Genomic DNA, 23,371 nt, shown 5'->3' with positions numbered 1-23,371 from the left:
TGTGGCGTTCGGTTTACTATCTTGAGTTGTTTGTGTGGAACCCTCCTTTACTACTTTTGTAATTAATCTATTTAATTAGGTTTAGTTAAAATCACAAAATTCCACATTAAAATTAGCTTGGTTTTTTACAGAGGTTAAGTATCGAAATTTCGCCCATCGTGTCCATAGATTGATATTCAGTCTTGCCATCTACACTGCACTGCGACAGATGCACTTGCCGATTGTTTGTGGTTTAGTTAGCAATTCCATTTTTAAAACTTGTTCGAAATAAATATATACACTATTCACACATCACTACTCGCGATACGTGGGCTCGACAATTGTAATTTTTCGTATTATGATTAAAACTAGATTCTTGTCGGGTTTAACATTAGTTTGAAAATGTTTTTGGTTCAGTTTTCCACTGAACGTTTTGAAAACATAATCGGTCTTATAAACTACACAGTGTGATTAGATCCAGTGGTAAGGTGTCAGATTTAGGGCTCTACAAAACTAACCAAGTTCTAGCAACTAGAAAAAGGTTATTAAAGTGATCTTATTTGCTATCGTGTGGTAGATACTGAAGGATATAATTGAGGAGTTCAACAACATGGTCATCTCCATTGTGAGATTGGTAGATAACATCAAAGGAAGAGTCGTTCTGTGATGTAATCTCGTGATTCGATTGTTTTTCTTTTGTGATTTTTAACTTCTTGTTGCCTCTCCTTTTGTATTTCTTATAGATGTTGCCTTTCTAAAAAAAGATTAAGGTAGTGTTTGGTAATGCAAAAATGAGAGACAGAATGAAAAAGACTATTATGAGTGAATGAAAAAAAAATGAGTTTGGTTGATTAAGGTAATGGAATCACCCATTACATAGGGCATTACATTCCCCTAAATTCATTCCATCCATATCCCTTGTTTTTTTTTTTCATTTCATTCCCTCTCTCACCAACATCTCCCACCACCACCACCCCCACCCACCATCGCCAGCACCACCCGCCGCCGCCACCCTACACCTTCGACCACTAGCGCCAACGCCTACAACCACCACCCCCGACGCCACCGCCACTGAACGCTACCGACGACCGCCGCCACCACTCTCCACTACAAACATTGGCGCCACCACCGTCACTCTCCGCCACCTAACACCGGCTTCGCTGTCATCACCACCACCAGTCACCGCCGTCACCACCCGCCGCCCCTGCCACCGCCAACTACCACCGCCATCGACCACTGCCACCACCCATCGTCGATTTTATTCCTCTTTCTTTTCCTGCCTACCAAACAACACAAAATAATAATCAATTTCATTCTTACATGATAACCAACCAAGACCACAAAACGGTAATGATCCATTTCATTCATGTATCCATTCCATTAACTCGTCCATTTTATCATCCCACCCCATTGATTATGATTCCTTTTACCTAATACCTCTTCAATGTAGAGAACATAAATTTTTGAGCAATTTTGATGTTACATGATGATCAAGTCTTAAGTTGTTTTGCGGGTATGCTCCCCTTGTGACAATTCTTATTTTTTTTTTTTCGTTCACCAATGGAGAACTCTACTCGATCCACCTCAGAAACTAAATGTGTTATATTTGTGCATTGCTTCCTAAGATAAAAGTAAAAATATAGACATATAAGAGAAATCAAATCATTGTATTTTCTTCTATTTTGGTGTCTGATAATATACAATTATATCCTAAATAATTATATTTATATGACATAGTGCTAGGAAAAAGAGTGTTAATAATTGATCAAAGGTTCCTCCAACCTTTTAAAATGTTAAAGCATCCAAGTCGTCATCCATCCATGTACCACCTTCTTTATTAAATTGAAGCCACATGTACGAGTCAAAGTAAACCAAAGAAGAACCCTAATTTTATCTTGAGTTTGTGCAAAATCAGCTCAAAAAATGAGCTCAAATCAGAAGACCCAAACCGCATTTTCTTTACTAATTCTACTACAATTACTACCTCATGTGAGATCTCAAAACCCACCTCCTCCTCCTCTATACGCCGATTTCAACCCTTCAATCATTACAATAATCGTCATTCTAATAGCAGCCCTGTTTCTAATGTTCTTTTTCACGATCTACATCCGCCGGCAGTCAACTGAAGGCGGTGTTAGCATCCGTCGAGCTCTCTCCACGCGCCGCGCCAACGCGCCGTCACGCGGCCTCGATCCGTCGGTCATTGAGACGTTTCCGACGTTCGTATACTCCACCGTCAAAGGCCTCAAGATCGGTAAAGGGGCTCTTGAGTGCGCCGTGTGTCTCAACGAGTACGAGGATGAAGAAACGATTAGGTTGATTCCTAAGTGTGATCACGTGTTTCATCCTGAGTGTATTGACGCTTGGTTGCAGAGTCACGTGACCTGTCCTGTCTGTCGTGCGAATCTTGTTCCAGATTCGGTAAACGTCGTCGTTTCTGATCCGGTTTCGACCTCTGTTAATGAAGAGGTTGTAGTCAACGTGCAAGAGCAAACAGAGTCTGTAAACCAGTCTTCTATAATTCCGAGATTGTTTGACAAGTTCAGATCTCATTCAACCGGGCATTCGCTTGTTCAACCGGGGGAGAATATGGACCGGTTCACGTTGCGGTTGCCTGCGGACGTGAGGAAGCAAGTGGTGAGCCGGGCTCTGCTGAACCGGAACGGGATGGTGGGAGAAGGGAGTGAGAGGAACGGGTACAGGAGAAAATCGTACAAACGGCTGCAGAGCTTAGACCGGGTGATGGTGAGGTCAGAACGCTGGGTTATGTCCAGGGCACCCTCGTTTTTGTCACGAGCGTTATCTATTAGGTCTCCCAGGGTGGTGGTGGCTGGTAACAGCGAGGCGTCAACGTCGTCAACCACGCCTAAAGGCTCTAAGACGCTCGATACGATTCCGCTAAATAACTTGGGACCCAAAAGTTGTTAGACTCCATTCTTTCTTTAGCGTTAATTATTTGCAAGTACAAGGTTACAAGTACAAAAGTGCATAGGATGTAATTTTGTAAAATACTTCCAGTTACAAGTTACAACTATATCCATCAAGTTTTTATTGCATTCGTTGGTTTACTGAATTATTTGGTTCTACATAACCTGTATGCACCCACCGAAACAGACGTTGTGTTGCTTTCGTCACTACCACCTCTGTTATGCTGCCAAATAAATAGGGGTGAGCAACGGGATTGAACCGAATCAAACTCGGAATCGGACTGTTAGCATTAGGGTCGGCCCGGGTTGTAACGGGTTAATTTTGGTCGGTCTCAAGAGTCAAGACCAGTTCCACAGTACAGTGGCGGATCTAAAAACTTTTTTCTCCACAGTACAGTGGCGGATCTAAAAACTTTTTTCACTGGGTTCCTTTTGGTAGGTCTCACTATTTTTTTTCTAAATCATACAAAGATTTTCTATAATTTTTTCCGAACAGATTGGGTTCCTAGGAATCCACAAAAGTGGCCTAGATCCACCCCTGCAATAGTAGGACCGAGATGCTTTATTTCAGTTGTTTCCAGCTTTGTTTAAGTTTTTCAGTCAATACGACAGACTTGTTAACTAATCTTGAAGAAAAACTAGCAACAGACCGTAACAGTTTAACACCATTGTTGAGCAGTCATCATTGTTTGAGTATTTATATGATATAACTCAAAACTCAAATTGACTTGAACTGTGTTGACACAATCTGACTAGTCCCAAACATATTTAAAAGTGTGCAATATTATTTGTGAATAAGTTGTTTTGTATTGCTCATATGGAACGATTTAATAGTTTCCTCACCCACAACAGGGTCCTTCAATCTCATGGGCGCCAATGTAGGTCCCTCATGGCAGTGAAGGGTCAAGGACAACACAAAGATTACTGGCAAACGCTTGCGGCTATGGACAGTAATCCATGAAGTTGTTAATAGAGGGGTTTTCTTTCTTTTTTTTTTTTATTTATTTATTTTTTATTTTTTAGCCCAAATTTTAGAGGTTTGGCTACATTTGTTCAACTACATTTAGCCCACCTAGTATTGTTGACTTGCAGTTGCCAATATGGTGAAAAGAAAGCAAAAGAGTAAAATGCTAAAATGGTGTTTAAGTATAGGTCACTTTTTGTAATTTTAGTCTAATGAAATATTTTGTATTTAGGTCTCTAAGGTTTTATTTTGTTGCCATTTTCATTCAACTGGCAAACTGAGTTAGAAATTTCTATAAACCCTTCCTTTTTTGTCGTTTTCCTCATTTAAATGAATGGTACAATCGTCATTTTATGCCTGGATATCACCAGTGAAGACGATTATACCTTTCATCTAAATGAGGAAAACTGAAAAAAGAGGAGAGATTAAAGGAAATTTCTAACTCAGTTTGTTAATTAGATGAAAATAGGAACAAAATACAAGGGATTTGTTAAACTTAGAGATTGCAACATAGTATCAAATTGTGAGACAATAACCCACAACCACCACCATCGCCTTCACAACGTCGGCCACACCTCCACGCAGGACCCACTTGTCGTTGCAGGACCCATCGTCGCTGGCCACCGCAACTCATCGGAAACCCATTTCGGCCACCGCACCGCACACCTGACGCAACCGGACGACCGACCACCACCGGTATCTTGGCTTCACGACGCAGCATTGGCCCGCCCCAGAGCCACCATCAATTCCGACATCAACCAAAAGCCATCTAGTTTGAGCAGATTAACACGTTTGACCAGTTTTTGACTTGGTTTGACCTTTTGACCGTGAACGAGTTCTCAGGTCATGTGCTCGGGCTTTGGGTTTTTAGAGATTCGTGTTAATGAGAACACTATCATGCTCTACAAAATGCTAGGGCAAGTGCACCGATCGTTGGCGTAGTATAGTGATGGTAAGATACCGAGGTCGTCCAAGGACACAAGAGCTTTTAATAACGGATTATCGTCAACGTCTAATCGACCCAAATTTTGAGAAAAAAGGTTTTTTTAACAAGTAAAAATAAAGAAAGAAACTAAAGTAATAAAAGACACAAATAAACGAGAGAGAATCACTTGGTTCCGACTCATCTTTTATGCATCCTTTGATGATTTATGCACTTTGGGTTTTTTTAAGAGATTATTTTAGTTACAGTAGCATGTCCCTATTTTGGAGGCAATGCTACCCTCAGCCATATTGGTCTGAGTCAACAGGGTTACAGTCTCGCAGTGCCGGAATATTGAAAGATAATTAAGTAAGTTATTAATGCAAAATGTGGCATGTCCCTCTTTTGGAGGCAACGCTACCCTCGGCCATATTGGTCTGAGTCAGCAGGGATACAGTCTCGCAAGGCCAGTTTAAAAATTTAATAGTAGTTTCTTTATTAGGGATTCAAGCCATTCATACTCTCCTCGATTTGATGCTATATGCCTTAAAGGAAATCCTAATAAGCTTGAATCAAGTACTCGCAGGATCTATACACTGAACGAGGCAAGAAGTTTACCCAAACCACCCTTCTAACCTCCTTCCAGGCAGTTAACATGCTTTATATAGACCGTAAAGACAAGGATGAGTGAATAAAAAAATATGAAGAGATGATAGGATAAAATTCACTTTCAATATAAAAAACTAGTTATTAAAGTCATTAATACAAACCTAATTAAAAAGTTAACCAAAAATTGGAAATCAAAAGTAATACATAAAAGATTTTGTCTTTACCAAGTGATGTAAGAGATTAGCTAAGCATGGCCATAGTTTGATAAAAGCTCTTACTATCATCTTAGATCCCGAGACTACTACCCACTCTAACTCTAATGATTGTGGTGGATGATGGTGGTGTTGTGGTGGTGGATGTGAGAGAAATGGTTTGCTAAGGGATGGGTTGTGTAACACCCCGTGTTTCGAAAGTCAAAGTCAAAGTCAAGATTGAAGTCAAAGGAAGAAAAGACTGCTAATTGCGATCTGTCACTCCTTGCTTAACTCCTGTTTTGACTTCTTTGACTTGTAGATAATCTAATTATTTTATCGCATTAGTTGTATTATGTGGAGTACATGTTAATAATTGAGGTTAATCGCTATTTGTCGCATGTTTTTAATGCTTATCGCATCGCAACTCGAATTATGCGTTCTGGATATTGTTTTACGTGTGTGTGCTACTTATGTGTAATTTGTGCATGTTTATTTATGTTTATGTTGTGGTGATTAATCGAAACACAATCGCAACGCAATCGTAATCGAATCGCAAACGCTATACGCAAGTTATTTATAGTGATTGTATGTTAGATATAGTAGACGAGATTAGTTGTGTAGCTAATGGATAATTCTATCGCACCGCTCACAACGCATCATAAAAATTCAACGTACGAAACAAAACGTCGGAGCCACTCGATCGAGTGACCGCTCGATCGGATGGCCAACCGATCGGATTGCCACCCGATCGGACAGTCATCCGATCGGTGACCCACTCGACCTTAGGAACTTTCCTTTTTGGGAAACCCTATAAATACCCTCACTTGTCACATCACTTGATAAGACAACTCTCCACTCGACCCAGCCGCACTCAGACCTCCTTTCTCTCGATTTCTCGCGATTCTTGTAAGTTTTCAACCTAAACCTTGTACTTCTATGATCTACACACACATCTTCATCATTCTCTCTTTTGAATCTTAACTTTTAACCGTGAAATCAACGGATTTGATGTGTTCTAGGATGATGTCATCATGGGATCTTATGAACTTCATGTTTTGGCTTCAATCCACCAAGAACAACTTAGATCTGAAGGATTTCCACAAGATTAAACAATGTTTTCGCATAGATCTACACATATTCATGGTGAAAATGATTGAAAGATGGTTTTCTAACTTTCTTTCAACTCTTTTACACTCAATGCACTCAAAACCGATAGAATCGGAGCTTGTTCTGATCTTCTACTCTTTCTTAGTGATGTGTTGGTTCAAGATCTGAATTCTATCTAAGAGATAATCGATTTCGAGTTAAACGTGAACCACCGTCTCGAACAGTCAACTGATCAGACTAGGGTGATTCCTATCCGATCGGATTACTTGAGTCTTGACAAGGGTTCTGTTGTTTGGCACGTTATCAAATAGTCTCGATCAAAACTGCAAACTATCAAAACAATCAAGTGTCAAGACAATCAGGTCGTTGGGACAGATTGTCGTCCAATCGGATTGCCATCCGATCGGACAACCACCCGATCGGCTGGCACATGGTTCCACACTTAAGTTTTTATTTCAACATTTCAGGGTACTGAACGTCGAACGGATTACCGTCCGATCGGATTGCCATCCGATCGAACGACCATCCGATCATGATATGTTTGGGACTTCAACACTTTAACAATTTTCAACATGTTCAATGCATTTTCAGTTCTAGCGGATTGCCACCCGATCGGTAGACCATCCGATCGAGTGACACACGGCTGTGAACTTGTTCTCTGAGAAATACCTCGCCGAACGGATCATCACCGATCGAACTGCCGTTCAACCGATCGACCTGAAAGGTAGAGATACTTCTCTGTTTTCAAAATGCTACAACGAAAACTTCAAAAAGCAAACCATCATACACAAACATATCATCACCAAGCGAGATGTCAATCCAATCGAATGGTCATCCGATCGGATGACCATCCGAACGGATTGACATCCGATCGACTGGCCATCCGATCGAATTGCCATCCGATCGGATTACCATCCGACACTTGGTGCAAAGTACCGTTTATCGCACCGTTTTACGCGCCGCTTATCGTTTATGCTATCGTTAACTGTTCAGGCTAATCTCTCTCAGTGCTCCCTTCAATCCAAGATAGTGTTTAAGCGTAATCTGTGAGTATACTCGATACCTTTTTTGCTTTATGCACTTTTGGGTGTTACATACGTTACTTATTCTAAATCACAATCGACACACAACGCAAACACTATTTATACGCTAACCGTTGTTGCATGATACGTGTTATTCGATGAATGCTTGTATGTTACGTTAACACAGTGATTGTTGCTTGACACCTTAGCAACGATAGTACTATAGTTTGGACTCAGCACCTGTCGTGGACAGGGGTTGTTAAGGGCTTTACTTCACGTGTCCCAGTGGGGATATGTGTTGCGCATTCTACAACTCGCAGTCACGTCTGTGCATATTTCTTTGTCGATAACCTACTTGCCTTCACTTTATACATGTTACATGCTAGTTATGCATAAACGAATTCGAACTCTATTATATCTATCAAACTTGTATGCTCACCTTTACACTATGTGTATTGACCTCTATTTTAACGTATGTGACAGGAGTTTAGGATGCTATCTGCTAGGATACTTGCTATGTGGAAATCGAAGTAGGAAGAGTCTAGAAACAAACAAACAATTTATTTAAATCTGAGTTGTCGGAACAGAACAATTTGTCTTTGATTTGTCTGTAATAACTATGCTACTTTTTATGTCATGGTATGGGACGTGACGCTTAAATAATTGGTAACCGTAGTTGTTATGGAATCTCCTGGACAATCTGCTTCGCTCAGTGCTGCGCCCCGATGTTTCGCCATCGGTTGGGTGTGACAGATTGGTATCAGAGCCATAACTATAGGGAATTAGGCAAGACTCGACCTAGTCCGGGCTGATGTCTTAGAAACGACCTAGTCTATAGTCTAAGTACCAACAGACCGACTTGTGCATACCCTTTAGGGGTTATCGCACGAGCTTACTTGATATTTCTCGCTCGCGCTCGCTTTACGCTATCACTGTACATTACTTTCAAATGAACAAGTGATCAGGTCGAGATTAGGTGTGAAAACCGCAAATTCTCGACCAAATCGCTTGTTCGACCCGCATTTATACCTATGAACAGGAGAATTTGTGTTGAATCAGGAGTGAAATCGATACTTTAACGCAACTTTTCCTCTCTATTTTATCAAACAGGGATGAAGTTGTTAAGTCAGGGGTGAAACCCGAACCTTGACGACTTGTTCCGCTCTAATTTTCGGTTTTACAAAACTCTCACCAAAGTCTCGACCGACTCCAACGACTTGAGACACGCTGTAACTGGAAGGATACGTGCTGTTCGCCCAAAAATCGAGGCGAGAGCACAGTCCAGAAGGCCAAAGTGTGTACCTAAAGGTCCTTGTGAATAGTCGAATCACCTTGGCTCGATAGACATGTTTCAAAGAAAGCCTTAGACAATCTATTTTCGATTTCAAGCTCGCAATCGCAGATTTTATATGTTTCGATTCTGAGCCCGCAACTGCTGACTCTGATATTCGTCGCTTTTATGTGGATTTTATGTGTTTTATATGGTTTTATCTGTTAACATGCTTCGATTTTTGGTAATTTATTCGCTTTTTACTCTCGCTTTGATCGACATGCACGACTCGCACTACACATCTATCTCAAATCGCTAACAAATCGTTACTACTGGGGGGATGACTGCATGATACGCTACTCGCTGTGTACTCGCTAATCATTATCGCTATTCTCGTACGCGCGTGGACTTGAATGACAGGTTTCTGTATTTTGACTGCTTCTTGTGCTTCTGTGCTTACGTGATTCTGTGCTATGTACCTATGTGTTTATGTGACCATGTGATAGTATACGTGATTATGTTCCTGAGCTTTTGTAGTGTTAGGCGTGTGAGGTGAGATTCGATAATATTATGTTTGAGTCCTGTGGCGATGTCTGTTGCAGACAATGTCGTCATCTGGATCCCTTCACTCTCGAACTGCTCGCCGAAACTAGAAAGACAAACGACTTGCTGTTCTCGTCGCTAAGCAGATAGCGAAAGTCATTCCCCAGATCGTTAGCGACCTAAACGAGAACGCTAGCAAGTCTTCTGAAGAATCCAGGACTGATTCGCCAAAGCTTGTTTTTAGCTTCAAGCAGTTCAAAGTGTGACAACTCGTACTTCGAACCTGTATTTGTATTGTGTATAACGTATGTGAACGTGCTTTGATTTTTATGTGTTCGGAGTTATTAAATGCTATTATGTGCAATGTGTTTTACAAGTATGTTTAATGGCCCAATCGCACAATGGTTAGACATTGTTAAACCGAACCGCACAAGCCATTGGGCTTCACACTTGCACGCGGACCTTAGGGCAGCCCATGTAAGGGCCGGCCCACCCCCTTATACCGTGTAAACACTTAGGGACTTGATCCTTTTCTCATTTGTTACACAACACAAGAAAACACACACAACCCTACCTCTCATTCTCTCTCTCTCGTCTCCTCTTAGAACCGGCCGAGACTTTCCTTGTTCATCCTACAATTCGGACCCTACAATTCGGTAAGTGTCTCATTAATGGCTAGTACTATATGTGATGTTGTTAATTATCGGATTTACATGATCGGTTAGGGTTTTGATAGTGATTCGGTTGATATGTTGTATGATATTTGTGTACATGATAAACGGATTGAACTCACCATCCTTGTTATTGACCTTGTTGTAAATCAGATTGTATGATTAGAACCGAATAAGATACAAATCGGCTGTTATGTATTGTTTGATCGGATATGTTTATGTATTGTTTTGGACAAGCGTTCTTGATTATGTTTGGTATTAGGGTTCATAAGAATTGATGTTGATTTTCCCTGTTTGATCGATAATTGCCATATTATGAAACTGATAAAGATTGGTAATTGATGATAATTGTCATGTTTGATCTGTTTCCGAAACTGTTGAACCTGTTTGCTGAAATCACGGAATAGTTATGCATGAAATCAGGGAAACTGTTACCATTTGCTGTCTCGACTGGGATTGCGAGTCGAAACCCATAGTCTCGACTCGAGACCATAACAGCATTAGTCGGAACCGAGGTTGCGAGTCCCGTTGCGACTCGTAACCGGACCTTGTTAAGTCGAAACCTCACACAACAGCACGAACCGAAACCACGGTTGCGAGTCCCGTTACGACTCGTAACCGGACCATGACGAGCCGAGACCACCTGTTGCGACTCGTAATCAGCTGTTGTGACTCGTAATCCTTGTTGCGACTCGAGATCGCCGGTTGCGACTCGAGACCACCCTTGCACGTACACTGTTTTGGGCTTTCAATGTCACGGGCCCAATCAGTTGGGCCAAATGATTGGACTTATGATTTGTTATGATATTGGACTGCTTATTGTAGTTGGGCCGGGTGATGATTGGGCCGAACACTTAGATTGTTTATCGGATTGCTGATACGTGTACGTGTTTGCCATGATTATACGTGATACAATATACGTGCTATATACGAACCTGACTTGTATAATAACCATGATAGGACGTGGTTGACCATTACTAGCTTAACCGTACTCTTTGTGTATCTGCCGAGCAAACCAAGGTGAGTTCACACAGCCAAGGCATGGGATTCCCGGGTTGGGAATTGGGTTGGATATGTTGAATATGGAATGATTACTCGTACTTACGCATTCTCTAGACTATAGACCATCGTCCTCAGGTTAGTCAGGACACGTTACGTAAAGCCTACGTAACCCAGTTTATTTGCCATTTGTCTCCCGGGTCGGGAGGACACGTTACGTAAAGCCTACGTAACCCAATACCATCTACTGGCTTCCAGGTCGGAAGGCCACGCTGCGTAAAGCCTACGTAGCCCCCACGCGTACCATGTCCTCGGGGAAGGGCACGTCACGTAAAGCCTACGTGACCCTGTACGTTTTCCTGTTCTCGGTAAAGAAGAACACATGGTCGGAAGTTAGTCTAGTAAGTACCGTTAATGAGAAGCCCTCATTAGCCAGGTTAAACATGGGAAGCCCCCACCAGTAATATGAACACAAGGTTTGGGAAGCCCCCACCTTTAGTACACACTAGTATGGGAAGCCCCCACTAGCTAAACTTATGCATTAGGTTATGAACTTACTTTCTGTGAACTCGCTCAACTAGTTTGTTGATTATTTGCTGCATGCCTTGCAGGACCTTAGGTACTCCTTGGAGCTTGCACAAGGAGGAGCAGGTCGTTGTGGGATACGGATCGTGAACTTTATCTGAACTTATAACTATTTTGAGATTACAATGCTATGCTTCCGCTACTTAAACAATGTTTGGTTTTGAAACATCAGTCATGTCATGATGATTTACATTGATTACTTTTATTATTAAATGCTATGTTGATATGATTGATGGCTTGATCCTGGTCAGTCACGCCTCCAAGCGGTGGTAATCCGCGTGTGGGATTTTGAGGGTGTGACAGATTGGTATCAGAGCCATTGGTTATAGAGAACTTGGTTTTAATACGGGAAAAACGTTTTTATTAAAACCAGACTATAACCAGAACAGTGCTCTCAACGATCCACAACGACGCTTCGCTCCACGTGCAAGACTCGACATCCTAGGTAATAAGGTTTATGTTTATTGCCTGTTTGCTAGAACTGCTTAGAACTTTGCTCGCATTACGTTAAGATACACATGATACTATAGCATGAGAATCCCTACGTGCTTACACTTTTCTGTCATCGCCCTATTCGCGAACCATTCTTACCTATGCTATTTGTTACAATGAAGATCATGTCTGGACGAATCAACATGACTCAAGCCCAGCTAGAGGCTCTCGTTCAAGCTCAAGTTGCTGCGGCAGTTGCAGCAGCTCAAGCAGGTAGTATATCCTGCAGTATAGGCACACACTAGGATCTTCAGATCCTACATTAACACTCGTATTTAACTTCGTCCTATTCGTACACAATAGGTCAACACGCGCAGCAGCCTGTCTGCACTTTCAAGAACTTCATGGACTGTCGTCCAAATTCCTTCAGCAGCACAGAGGGGGCAGTGGGACTCCTCCATTGGTTTGAAAAGCTAGAATCAGTATTCGAAATGTGCGAGTGCCCTGAGGCTCGCAAGGTCAAGTTTGCCACCGGCACCTTGGAAGGAATCGCGCTAACCTGGTGGAACGCGCAAGTGCAAATTCTTGGGTTGGCAGCTGCTAACGTCACCCCATGGAACGATTTCAAGGAACTCATCAAGCGTGAGTATTGTACACGTGAAGATATTCACAAGCTGGAAGACGAGCTGTATAATCTGAAAATGGTTGGATTAGAGATCGAAGCGTATACTAAACGGTCGAATGAGCTGGCCGTACTGTGCCCAACTATGGTGGACCCTCCATACAAGCGCATTGAGATGTATCTCAAGGGATTGGCACCAGAAATCCAGAGCCACGTTACCTCGGCTAACCTCGACAACATCCAGGAAATCCAGCGTCTCGCTCATCGCATCACCGATCAGGCAGTGGATCAGAATAAACTGCCTAAGCGTGTCAACGCTACTGCTACAGTCACTCCTTCAGTTACTCCTGCTACTACTAGCGAAAGCAAAAGAAAATGGGATGGAGATTCTAGTAAAGGATCAGCATCCGTTCAGTCTCAAGCTCAGCAACAGAAGACTGACCACTACCAGAGCCCCAGTCAGCAATCATCTGGTGGTCACAGACAGAGGAGATATCAGGGAAGTCAACCTAAGTGCTACAACTGCAACAGGCATCACCACGGCCCGTGTAACAAGGGTCGTTGTCAAAGGTGTCTTAAGATGGGTCACGAGGCCAAAGACTGTAGGAGTCCACGGCCTGCGAATCAGAATCAGCAGCCTCAGCAACCAGCTCCACAGAACCAGCAGCAGCAGCAGCAGCAGCCACAGCGTGGAAACCGGGGATGTTTCCAGTGTGGGGCTGAAGGTCATTTCAAACGCGACTGCCCTCAGTTGAACCAGAACCGCAACAACAATAACCAGGGCAACGGGAACAACAACGGTGGGAACAACAACAATAATGGCAACGAGGCTAGGGGACGCGCTTTTGTACTAGGTCGAGGCGACGCAGTGAACGATCCCAACGTTGTTATGGGTAAGTTTCTCCTCGACAATATTTACGTTACTGTTTTGTTTGATTCGGGTGCGGATACAAGCTATATGTCTGTGAAAATGTGTCAACTGCTAAAACGTGCACCAACACTTTTACCCACCAAACACGTAGTAGAGTTAGCTAACGGTAAAAGTCTAGAAGCCACGCACGTAGTTCAGGGTTGTAACCTTATCTTAGCTAGTCAAGCCTTCTCTATTGATCTCATTCCCATAGTTTTGGGTAGTTTCGACGTCGCGATTGGGATGGATTGGTTATCCCAACACCAGGCAGAAATCTTATGCAGTGAGAAGATTATTCGCATTCCTCGTTCTGGTCAGGAACCTCTCGAAGTTCAAGGTGACAAGAGTGGTGCTGTGGTTGGCATCATCTCTTTCTTGAAGGCTCAGAAATGCTTACGAAAGGGGCACACTGCCATTCTGGCACTCGTTGCAGACACATCAGCAAAGGAAAAGAAATTGGAGGATATACCAATCGTACGTGACTTTCCTCAGGTGTTTCCTGAAGACTTACCTGGCTTACCGCCTCATCGTCAGGTCGAATTTCAAATCGAGCTTGCTCCAGGAGCAGCACCCATAGCTCGCGCACCATATCGTCTAGCTCCATCAGAATTGGAGGAACTGTCAAAGCAGCTACAAGAGCTCTTGGGAAAGGGTTTCATACGTCCAAGCTCTTCGCCTTGGGGAGCTCCAGTACTTTTCGTGAAAAAGAAAGACGGTACGTTCAGGATGTGTATCGACTACCGTGAACTCAACAAGGTGACGGTGAAGAACCGTTATCCTCTACCACGCATAGACGACTTATTCGACCAGTTACAAGGGTCGTGTTACTATTCGAAGATAGACTTGTGGTCGGGTTACCATCAGCTGAGAGTCCGGGATGAGGACGTCTCCAAGACAGCCTTCAGAACTCGTTACGGTCACTACGAGTTTCTCGTCATGCCATTCGGGTTAACGAACGCGCCTGCTGTATTTATGGATCTTATGAACAGGGTGTGCAAACCCTATCTCGACAAGTTTGTCATAGTATTCATCGACGACATCCTGATTTACTCCAAGAGTCAGGAGGAACACGAGCAGCATCTTCGCCTTATATTGGAACTTCTTCAGAAGGAACAGCTATACGCCAAGCTTTCTAAATGCGACTTCTGGCTTCGTGAAGTCCACTTCTTAGGCCATGTAGTGAACAGGGATGGGATCCATGTCGATCCATCCAAGGTAGATTCGATCAGAAACTGGCCTGCACCGCGTACGCCGACAGAAATACGCCAATTCTTGGGTCTGGCAGGTTACTACAGACGGTTTATTAGAGACTTTTCGAAGATTGCTCAGCCGCTTACGCTACTGACACAGAAGGGTGTTACCTATCGCTGGGGAGAGCCCCAGGAGACTGCTTTTCAGCACCTAAAGGATAGACTTTGCAGCGCACCTATCCTCTCATTGCCAGAGGGCACATATGACTTCGTGGTGTATTGTGATGCATCCATTCGGGGACTTGGATGTGTGTTGATGCAGCGGGATAAAGTTATTGCCTACGCCTCTCGTCAGCTAAAGATTCATGAACGGAACTACACGACGCACGATTTAGAGCTGGGAGCTGTTGTTTTCGCGCTTAAGATATGGCGACACTACCTGTACGGTACCAGGTGCACGATTTACACCGATCACAGGAGTCTCGAGCATATCCTTAAGCAGAAGGACTTGAACATGCGTCAACGAAGATGGGTTGAGTTACTTAACGATTACGAATGCGCCATCAAGTACCATCCAGGCAAAGCCAATGTTGTGGCTGATGCCCTCAGTCGGAAAGACACTTTACCACGGCGCGTGCGAGCGCTACAGCTTACAATTCAGTCTAGCCTTCCAGCACAGATACGAAATGCTCAGGTAGAAGCATTGAAACCCGAAAACGTCAAGGCTGAAGCCTTACGCGGCTCACGACAACGAATGGAACAGAAGGCAGACGGCGCCTACTATGTAACGGGGCGTATTTGGGTCCCACTTTATGGCGGTCTACGCGAACTTGTGATGGATGAAGCTCACAAGTCTCGCTACTCGGTACATCCAGGGTCGGATAAAATGTACCACGATATCAGCACTACTTATTGGTGGCCTAGTATGAAGGCCCACATCGCTACGTACGTTGGAAAATGTTTGACCTGTGCGAGAGTCAAGGTCGAATATCAGAAACCAGCTGGCCTACTGCAGCAGCCTAAGATACCGCAATGGAAATGGGAAGAAATTTCCATGGATTTCGTTACAGGCCTACCTAGATCCCAGCGTGGGAACGATACGATATGGGTGATCGTGGATCGACTCACCAAGTCTGCACACTTTCTACCTATAAAGGAAACGGACAAGTTCTCCACTCTTGCAGACGTATATCTTAAAGAAGTTGTTTCAAGGCACGGGGTGCCCACATCTATCATTTCGGATCGCGATGCACGATTCACGTCAGAACTTTGGCAAGCAATGCACAAATCTTTCGGCTCACGGTTAGACATGAGCACAGCATATCACCCTCAGACGGATGGGCAGTCTGAGCGAACGATTCAAACACTTGAAGACATGCTTAGGGCATGCGTTATCGATTTCGGCAACGGCTGGGAAAAGCATCTCCCTTTGGTGGAGTTCTCTTACAATAACAGTTATCACACCAGCATTCAAGCCGCTCCATTCGAGGCATTGTACGGGCGTAAATGCCGGTCACCTCTCTGTTGGGCAGAGGTGGGGGATAGTCAGATCACGGGTCCAGAGGTTGTAGTGGACGCCACAGAAAAGATTGCACAGATACGACAACGCATGGCGGCAGCACGCGACCGTCAGAAAGCCTACGCGGACAAGCGTAGAAAGCCTTTGGAATTTCAGGTCGGGGACCGGGTTTTATTGAAAGTCTCACCCTGGAAGGGTGTGGTTCGTTTTGGCAAACGGGGCAAACTGAATCCGCGGTATGTCGGACCATTCGAGATCATTGAGAAAATTGGCAAAGTAGCCTACAAGTTGAACCTACCAGCTGAACTCGGGGCAGTTCACAATGTCTTTCATATATCGAACTTAAAGAAGTGCCTATCAGATGAAAACCTCATCATTCCTTTTAAGGAACTCACTATCGACGAGCGGTTGCAGTTCGTCGAGGAACCAGTAGAAATCACGGACCGGGATGTGAAGGTCCTCAAACACAAGAGAATCCCTCTTGTTCGAGTTCGTTGGAACTCCAAACGTGGCCCAGAATAAACCTGGGAACGCGAAGACAGGATGACAGAAAAGTACCCCCAGTTATTCGAAACCAATGCTACCACCACTGAGGCTGAAGCTACTACTTCGGAATTTCGGGACGAAATTCCAGATCAACGGGGGGAGGATGTGACACCCCAGGAAAACCAGTGAACAATACAGTTTACCTAGCTTCCTCAGTGAGTGCATACCAAATTTCGGGACGAAATTTCCAATTAGTTGGGGATAATGTGACAACTCGTACTTCGAACCTGTATTTGTATTGTGTATAACGTATGTGAACGTGCTTTGATTTTTATGTGTTCGGAGTTATTAAATGCTATTATGTACAATGTGTTTTACAAGTATGTTTAATGGCCCAATCGCACAATGGTTAGACATTGTTAAACCGAACCGCACAAGCCATTGGGCTTCACACTTGCACGCGGACCTTAGGGCAGCCCATGTAAGGGCCGGCCCACCCCCTTATACCGTGTAAACACTTAGGGACTTGATCCTTTTCTCATTTGTTACACAACACAAGAAAACACACACAACCCTACCTCTCATTCTCTCTCTCTCGTCTCCTCTTAGAACCGGCCGAGACTTTCCTTGTTCATCCTACAATTCGGACCCTACAATTCGGTAAGTGTCTCATTAATGGCTAGTACTATATGTGATGTTGTTAATTATCGGATTTACATGATCGGTTAGGGTTTTGATAGTGATTCGGTTGATATGTTGTATGATATTTGTGTACATGATAAACGGATTGAACTCACCATCCTTGTTATTGACCTTGTTGTAAATCAGATTGTATGATTAGAACCGAATAAGATACAAATCGGCTGTTATGTATTGTTTGATCGGATATGTTTATGTATTGTTTTGGACAAGCGTTCTTGATTATGTTTGGTATTAGGGTTCAGAAGAATTGATGTTGATTTTCCCTGTTTGATCGATAATTGCCATATTATGAAACTGATAAAGATTGGTAATTGATGATAATTGTCATGTTTGATCTGTTTCCGAAACTGTTGAACCTGTTTGCTGAAATCACGGAATAGTTATGCATGAAATCAGGGAAACTGTTACCATTTGCTGTCTCGACTGGGATTGCGAGTCGAAACCCATAGTCTCGACTCGAGACCATAACAGCATTAGTCGGAACCGAGGTTGCGAGTCCCGTTGCGACTCGTAACCGGACCTTGTTAAGTCGAAACCTCACACAACAGCACGAACCGAAACCACGGTTGCGAGTCCCGTTACGACTCGTAACCGGACCATGACGAGCCGAGACCACCTGTTGCAACTCGTAATCAGCTGTTGTGACTCGTAATCCTTGTTGCGACTCGAGATCGCCGGTTGCGACTCGAGACCACCCTTGCACGTACACTGTTTTGGGCTTTCAATGTCACGGGCCCAATCAGTTGGGCCAAATGATTGGACTTATGATTTGTTATGATATTGGACTGCTTATTGTAGTTGGGCCGGGTGATGATTGGGCCGAACACTTAGATTGTTTATCGGATTGCTGATACGTGTACGTGTTTGCCATGATTATACGTGATACAATATACGTGCTATATACGAACCTGACTTGTATAATAACCATGATAGGACGTGGTTGACCATTACTAGCTTAACCGTACTCTTTGTGTATCTGCCGAGCAAACCAAGGTGAGTTCACACAGCCAAGGCATGGGATTCCCGGGTTGGGAATTGGGTTGGATATGTTGAATATGGAATGATTACTCGTACTTACGCATTCTCTAGACTATAGACCATCGTCCTCAGGTTAGTCAGGACACGTTACGTAAAGCCTACGTAACCCAGTTTATTTGCCATTTGTCTCCCGGGTCGGGAGGACACGTTACGTAAAGCCTACGTAACCCAATACCATCTACTGGCTTCCAGGTCGGAAGGCCACGCTGCGTAAAGCCTACGTAGCCCCCACGCGTACCATGTCCTCGGGGAAGGGCACGTCACGTAAAGCCTACGTGACCCTGTACGTTTTCCTGTTCTCGGTAAAGAAGAACACATGGTCGGAAGTTAGTCTAGTAAGTACCGTTAATGAGAAGCCCTCATTAGCCAGGTTAAACATGGGAAGCCCCCACCAGTAATATGAACACAAGGTTTGGGAAGCCCCCACCTTTAGTACACACTAGTATGGGAAGCCCCCACTAGCTAAACTTATGCATTAGGTTATGAACTTACTTTCTGTGAACTCGCTCAACTAGTTTGTTGATTATTTGCTGCATGCCTTGCAGGACCTTAGGTACTCTTTGGAGCTTGCACAAGGAGGAGCAGGTCGTTGTGGGATACGGATCGTGAACTTTATCTGAACTTATAACTATTTTGATATTACAATGCTATGCTTCTGCTACTTAAACAATGTTTGGTTTTGAAACATCAGTCATGTCATGATGATTTACATTGATTACTTTTATTATTAAATGCTATGTTGATATGATTGATGGCTTGATCCTGGTCAGTCACGCCTCCAAGCGGTGGTACTCCGCGTGTGGGATTTTGAGGGTGTGACACAAAGCCTGCGGCCCGAAAGAATTTACTGGCGAAGATGGGCCTACAGCCCTGTTTCAATGGTTTGATTCGATCGAGGTCACCCTGTGCCAGAGTGGCTGTCCTGATGATCTCCGCACTCTTAACGCCACCGGCGTCTTCCAATCCCGAGCTCTTGATTGGTGGACGGCCGAAAGAAACAAACACGGAAATGATGCAGCTTACGGTTTGACGTGGGATGAGTTGAAGAATGTCATGTTGGAAGAGTTCTGCCCTCCCCACTAGCGCCAAAAGTTGGAGGATGAATTCTTGCATATCAAGCAGAAGGATGGTGACAATGCTGCTTTAATAGCTTGTTTCAAGCACCTGAGCATAATCTGTCCTGATCAAGTTAAGACGATCGAAATCACCATCAAGAAGTATATCCGTGCTCTTCTGGATTGCGTGGCTGAATTCGTTCAAGCTGCCAAGACGTCAACGATTGAAGAAACTTATCTGCTCGCCGCTGAGATCAATGATAAGCGAGTCAAGGCTGGTGTTTGGGACAAAGCCTCCAAGAATCTGCATCAAGCTACCACCGCTGCCACTGCTAAAACCGCCGCCGCTCCTCAGTCTTCAAAGTCCTCTCGTCGCAAGAAGAAGAACAACAACAAAAGTAGCAAGAACTACGCTGTCACCACTGCTGCCCCGCTTCAAGCTGTTCCAGCTCAATCGCAGCCTCAACACCGCCAAGTAGCGGCCCCGGTTACCAACACACCGCCAGCAAAGCGTGCGTATACTGGTCCTCACCCGACATGCCCTACTTGTACTTATCACCACCCAGTGGGAATCGCCTGCAGATACTGCGTACACTACAACATGTACGACCACTTCACCGCCAACTGCCGTACAGGTCCTCGTCAAGCTACAGCTCCAGCTCCTGCTCCACAAGCTCTACTTCCTCTCCTCAAGGCCAGCAAGCGGCTCCAACACCCGCGATCAATGCTAGAGTTTGCTATGCGTGTGGTGATCCCAACCCACTTCGCAAACATGTGCCTGAATCGAGTGGTGAAGCAAGAGCCACAATAGCAGCAGCCCCAACAGCAACCTCAACAGCAACAACAACAAGCAGCTCTCTCCCGAACCTTCAACATCAATGTGCGCCAGGTTCAGGCTGACAACAACGTGGTCAATGGTACGTCCCTTGTGAATGGTATTTATGCTTCGTGTTTATTTGATACTGGAGCCAATAACTGTTTTGTATTGTTTGAATTTGAAACGCTCTTTAATCGTAAGCGCGCCCATCTCCCCTCGACGTTCGATGTTGAAGTTGCCACCGATAGGACCGTCGCTATCAATTTTGTTCTTCATGATTGTACTCTCGAACTCAACAATCACATCTTCCCTATCGACCTTATTCCGATGCAGCTCGGTAGTTTTGACATCATAGTAGGCATGGACTTTCTTCGTGAAAACCATGCTGAAGTTGTTTGCTTCAATAAGATGATTCGATTCTCGCTCGCGAATGGTGATCAACTTTGTGTGTATGGTGAAACTCCTTCGAAGGGTCTCAAACTCATGTCGTGTGTCCATGCTAGCAAGTATCTCCGCAAGGAATACAGAGCTTTCTTGGCTAACATTGTAGTAGCGGAGAAGGAAAAGAAAGGGAATACAAGAGTGAAAGATGTCCCCGTTGTTTGTGAATTCCCTAATGTATTTCCCGATGATCTTCCAGGTCTGCCACCAAGTCGTGATATCGACTTTCGTATCGACCTCATTCCTGGAGCCAATCCTGTTGCTAGAGCTCCTTACGACTCGCTCCGTCCGAAATGCGTGAACTCTCGAGTCAGCTCCAGGAATTACTTGATAAAGGCTTCATTCGCCCTAGCACCTCTCCTTGGGGCGCACCAATCCTTTTCGTCAAAAAGAAGGATGGGTCGTTCTGGATGTGCATCGACTATCGGGAGTTGAATAAGTTGACAATCAAGAATCGCTATCCCCTGCCTCGAATCGATGATTTCTTTGATCAAGTACAAGGTGCTACATGTTTCTCGAAGATCGATCTATGCTCGGGCTATCAGCAACTACGCATTCAAGAGGAGGATATACCCAAAACCGCTTTTCGCACCCGATACGACCACTATGAGTTCGTTGTTATGCCTTTTGGTTTAACCAACGCACCCGCGGTTTTCATAGATCTGATGAATCGTGTGTGTAAACCATTTCTCAACCGCTTCGTTATCGTGTTCATCGATGATATCCTGATCTATTCCAAGTCGAAAGCCGAACACGCGCAGCTTCTACGTTTGGTTCTCAAGCTACTCCAAGGGAATCGACTCTATGCCAAGTTCTCCAAGTGTGAATTTTGGCTGGAGGAGGTTCAATTCCTCGGTCACATTGTCAATAGACAAGGTATTCACGTCGACCCCGTGAAGATTGAAGCAGTTAAGAGTTGGGTTACGCCTAAGAACCCGTCTGAAGTCCGTTCTTTTCTTGGACTAGCGGGCTATTATCGCCGATTTATCGAAGGATTCTCTAAAATCGCTGTGCCGCTTACTTCTCTCATGCATAAAGACAAGCCTTTTGTTTGGGGAACCCAACAAGAGACTGCCTTTCAAACCCTCAGGCATATGCTTTGCAATGCTCTCGTCCTCGCTTTACCCGACGGAAACAATGACTTTATCGTCTATTGCGATGCCTCGAACCTCGGTCTTGGTTGTGTTCTCATGCAATGAGTGTAGGATCGTTTTACCGACTGAATGAGTCAATCAGAGGCAATACACAACTGTTTGAGAGGCGGAAACAAACAAACAGTCTAGAATCAGTGAAGAATTGAGTAAAAACAGAGTATTTCACTTTAAAACAAGCTTCTCATTCAAAATATACTTGATTACATGGTGGAATTTTAGCAGCACTTCGTCACACTCTGACTAATTCCGTACCAAATGAGAAACTAGGACACCCTATTTATAGACTTGTAATTCCGCATGGAATTACAACATTCAGTTCAAACGGAATTGTAATTCCGCATGGAATTACACATTCCGTTCAAATGAAATTACTTAATGTAATTTCGTGCGGAATTACATTACAACCCTTTCATGCGAAATTACATTAAACACCCCTAAACTTTACATATTTGACATATTTGACCCCTATACATCATGACCTAGACTTTAGACGTAGGCTATTGTGACATCTGTGCTTGTAATCATTGTAAAAAATTCATTTATCAATGAAATAAAGTTATTTGATCCCAATGTTTGTTTGTTTATGTTTGATGTTTTTCATGTTTTGACTTTTATTGAATTTCAAACTCTATATCGCTTTCTAGAGAATTATAAGCAAATTGGTGTGTGAATGTACTCACTTTAACGCAAAAAATACTCCGGAACATCAATTTATGCTTAACATACCTTAAATAACCTTTACATAACTTAGAAATAAGTTTTGAAGGCTTTGGTATGGCAAAATCAAGTTTATTCGCTTACAGGGACTAAAACTAACAAACTGCGAAAGTATATCGATTTGAACTGTAACGAACAATCCGGAACATGTCCATAAGTTAAACACACCTTAAATATCCTTTATATAGCTTAGAAATAGGCTTTGAGGGGTTCGGTGTGCTAAAATAAACTTTATGCTCATTCAGGGACTAAAAGCGTCAAAAAGTGCATAAGTTTGCATTTTCGCGCATAACTTACATTCTGAATACATCCGGACATCCAAAAATTTATGTAATCATTAATTATGTTTTAATGATTGGCTTGTCAAAAATCCATTCGTCGCGCAATTTGGACCGTTTTTGCGTCCGTTACGACTTCCGTCGTAATTAACCGAACAACGCAATCGTACGGCCAAACGAACCGACATCCAGCATATTTTTAGCGTGTTTCATGTTCC

At 43.7% G+C, this 23,371-nt stretch overlaps 1 protein-coding gene across 1 annotated transcript; it reads left to right on the top strand.

Annotated features, from left to right (window-relative positions):
• The first annotated feature begins 1,774 nt into the window (after nt 1-1,774).
• LOC110884340 (E3 ubiquitin-protein ligase ATL6) lies at nt 1,775-3,035 on the top strand. The gene has a single exon (XM_022132046.2). The coding sequence runs from the start codon at nt 1,903-1,905 to the stop codon at nt 2,905-2,907; it is 1,005 nt and encodes a 334-aa protein (XP_021987738.1). The 5' UTR covers nt 1,775-1,902; the 3' UTR covers nt 2,908-3,035.
• Nucleotides 3,036-23,371: the final 20,336 nt, after the last annotated feature.

The sequence above is a fragment of the Helianthus annuus genome, chromosome 7 (assembly GCF_002127325.2).
Source record: "Helianthus annuus cultivar XRQ/B chromosome 7, HanXRQr2.0-SUNRISE, whole genome shotgun sequence".
Taxonomy (NCBI): Eukaryota; Viridiplantae; Streptophyta; class Magnoliopsida; order Asterales; family Asteraceae; genus Helianthus; species Helianthus annuus.
Note: the sequence above shows the minus strand (reverse complement) of the source record. Positions and strands in the feature narration are given on the sequence as shown.

What these genes read in the sequence shown, in the direction of transcription:
- LOC110884340 (XM_022132046.2), top strand. Translation starts at nt 1,903, where the DNA reads ATGAGCTCAAATCAGAAGACCCAAACCGCATTTTCTTTACTAATTCTA.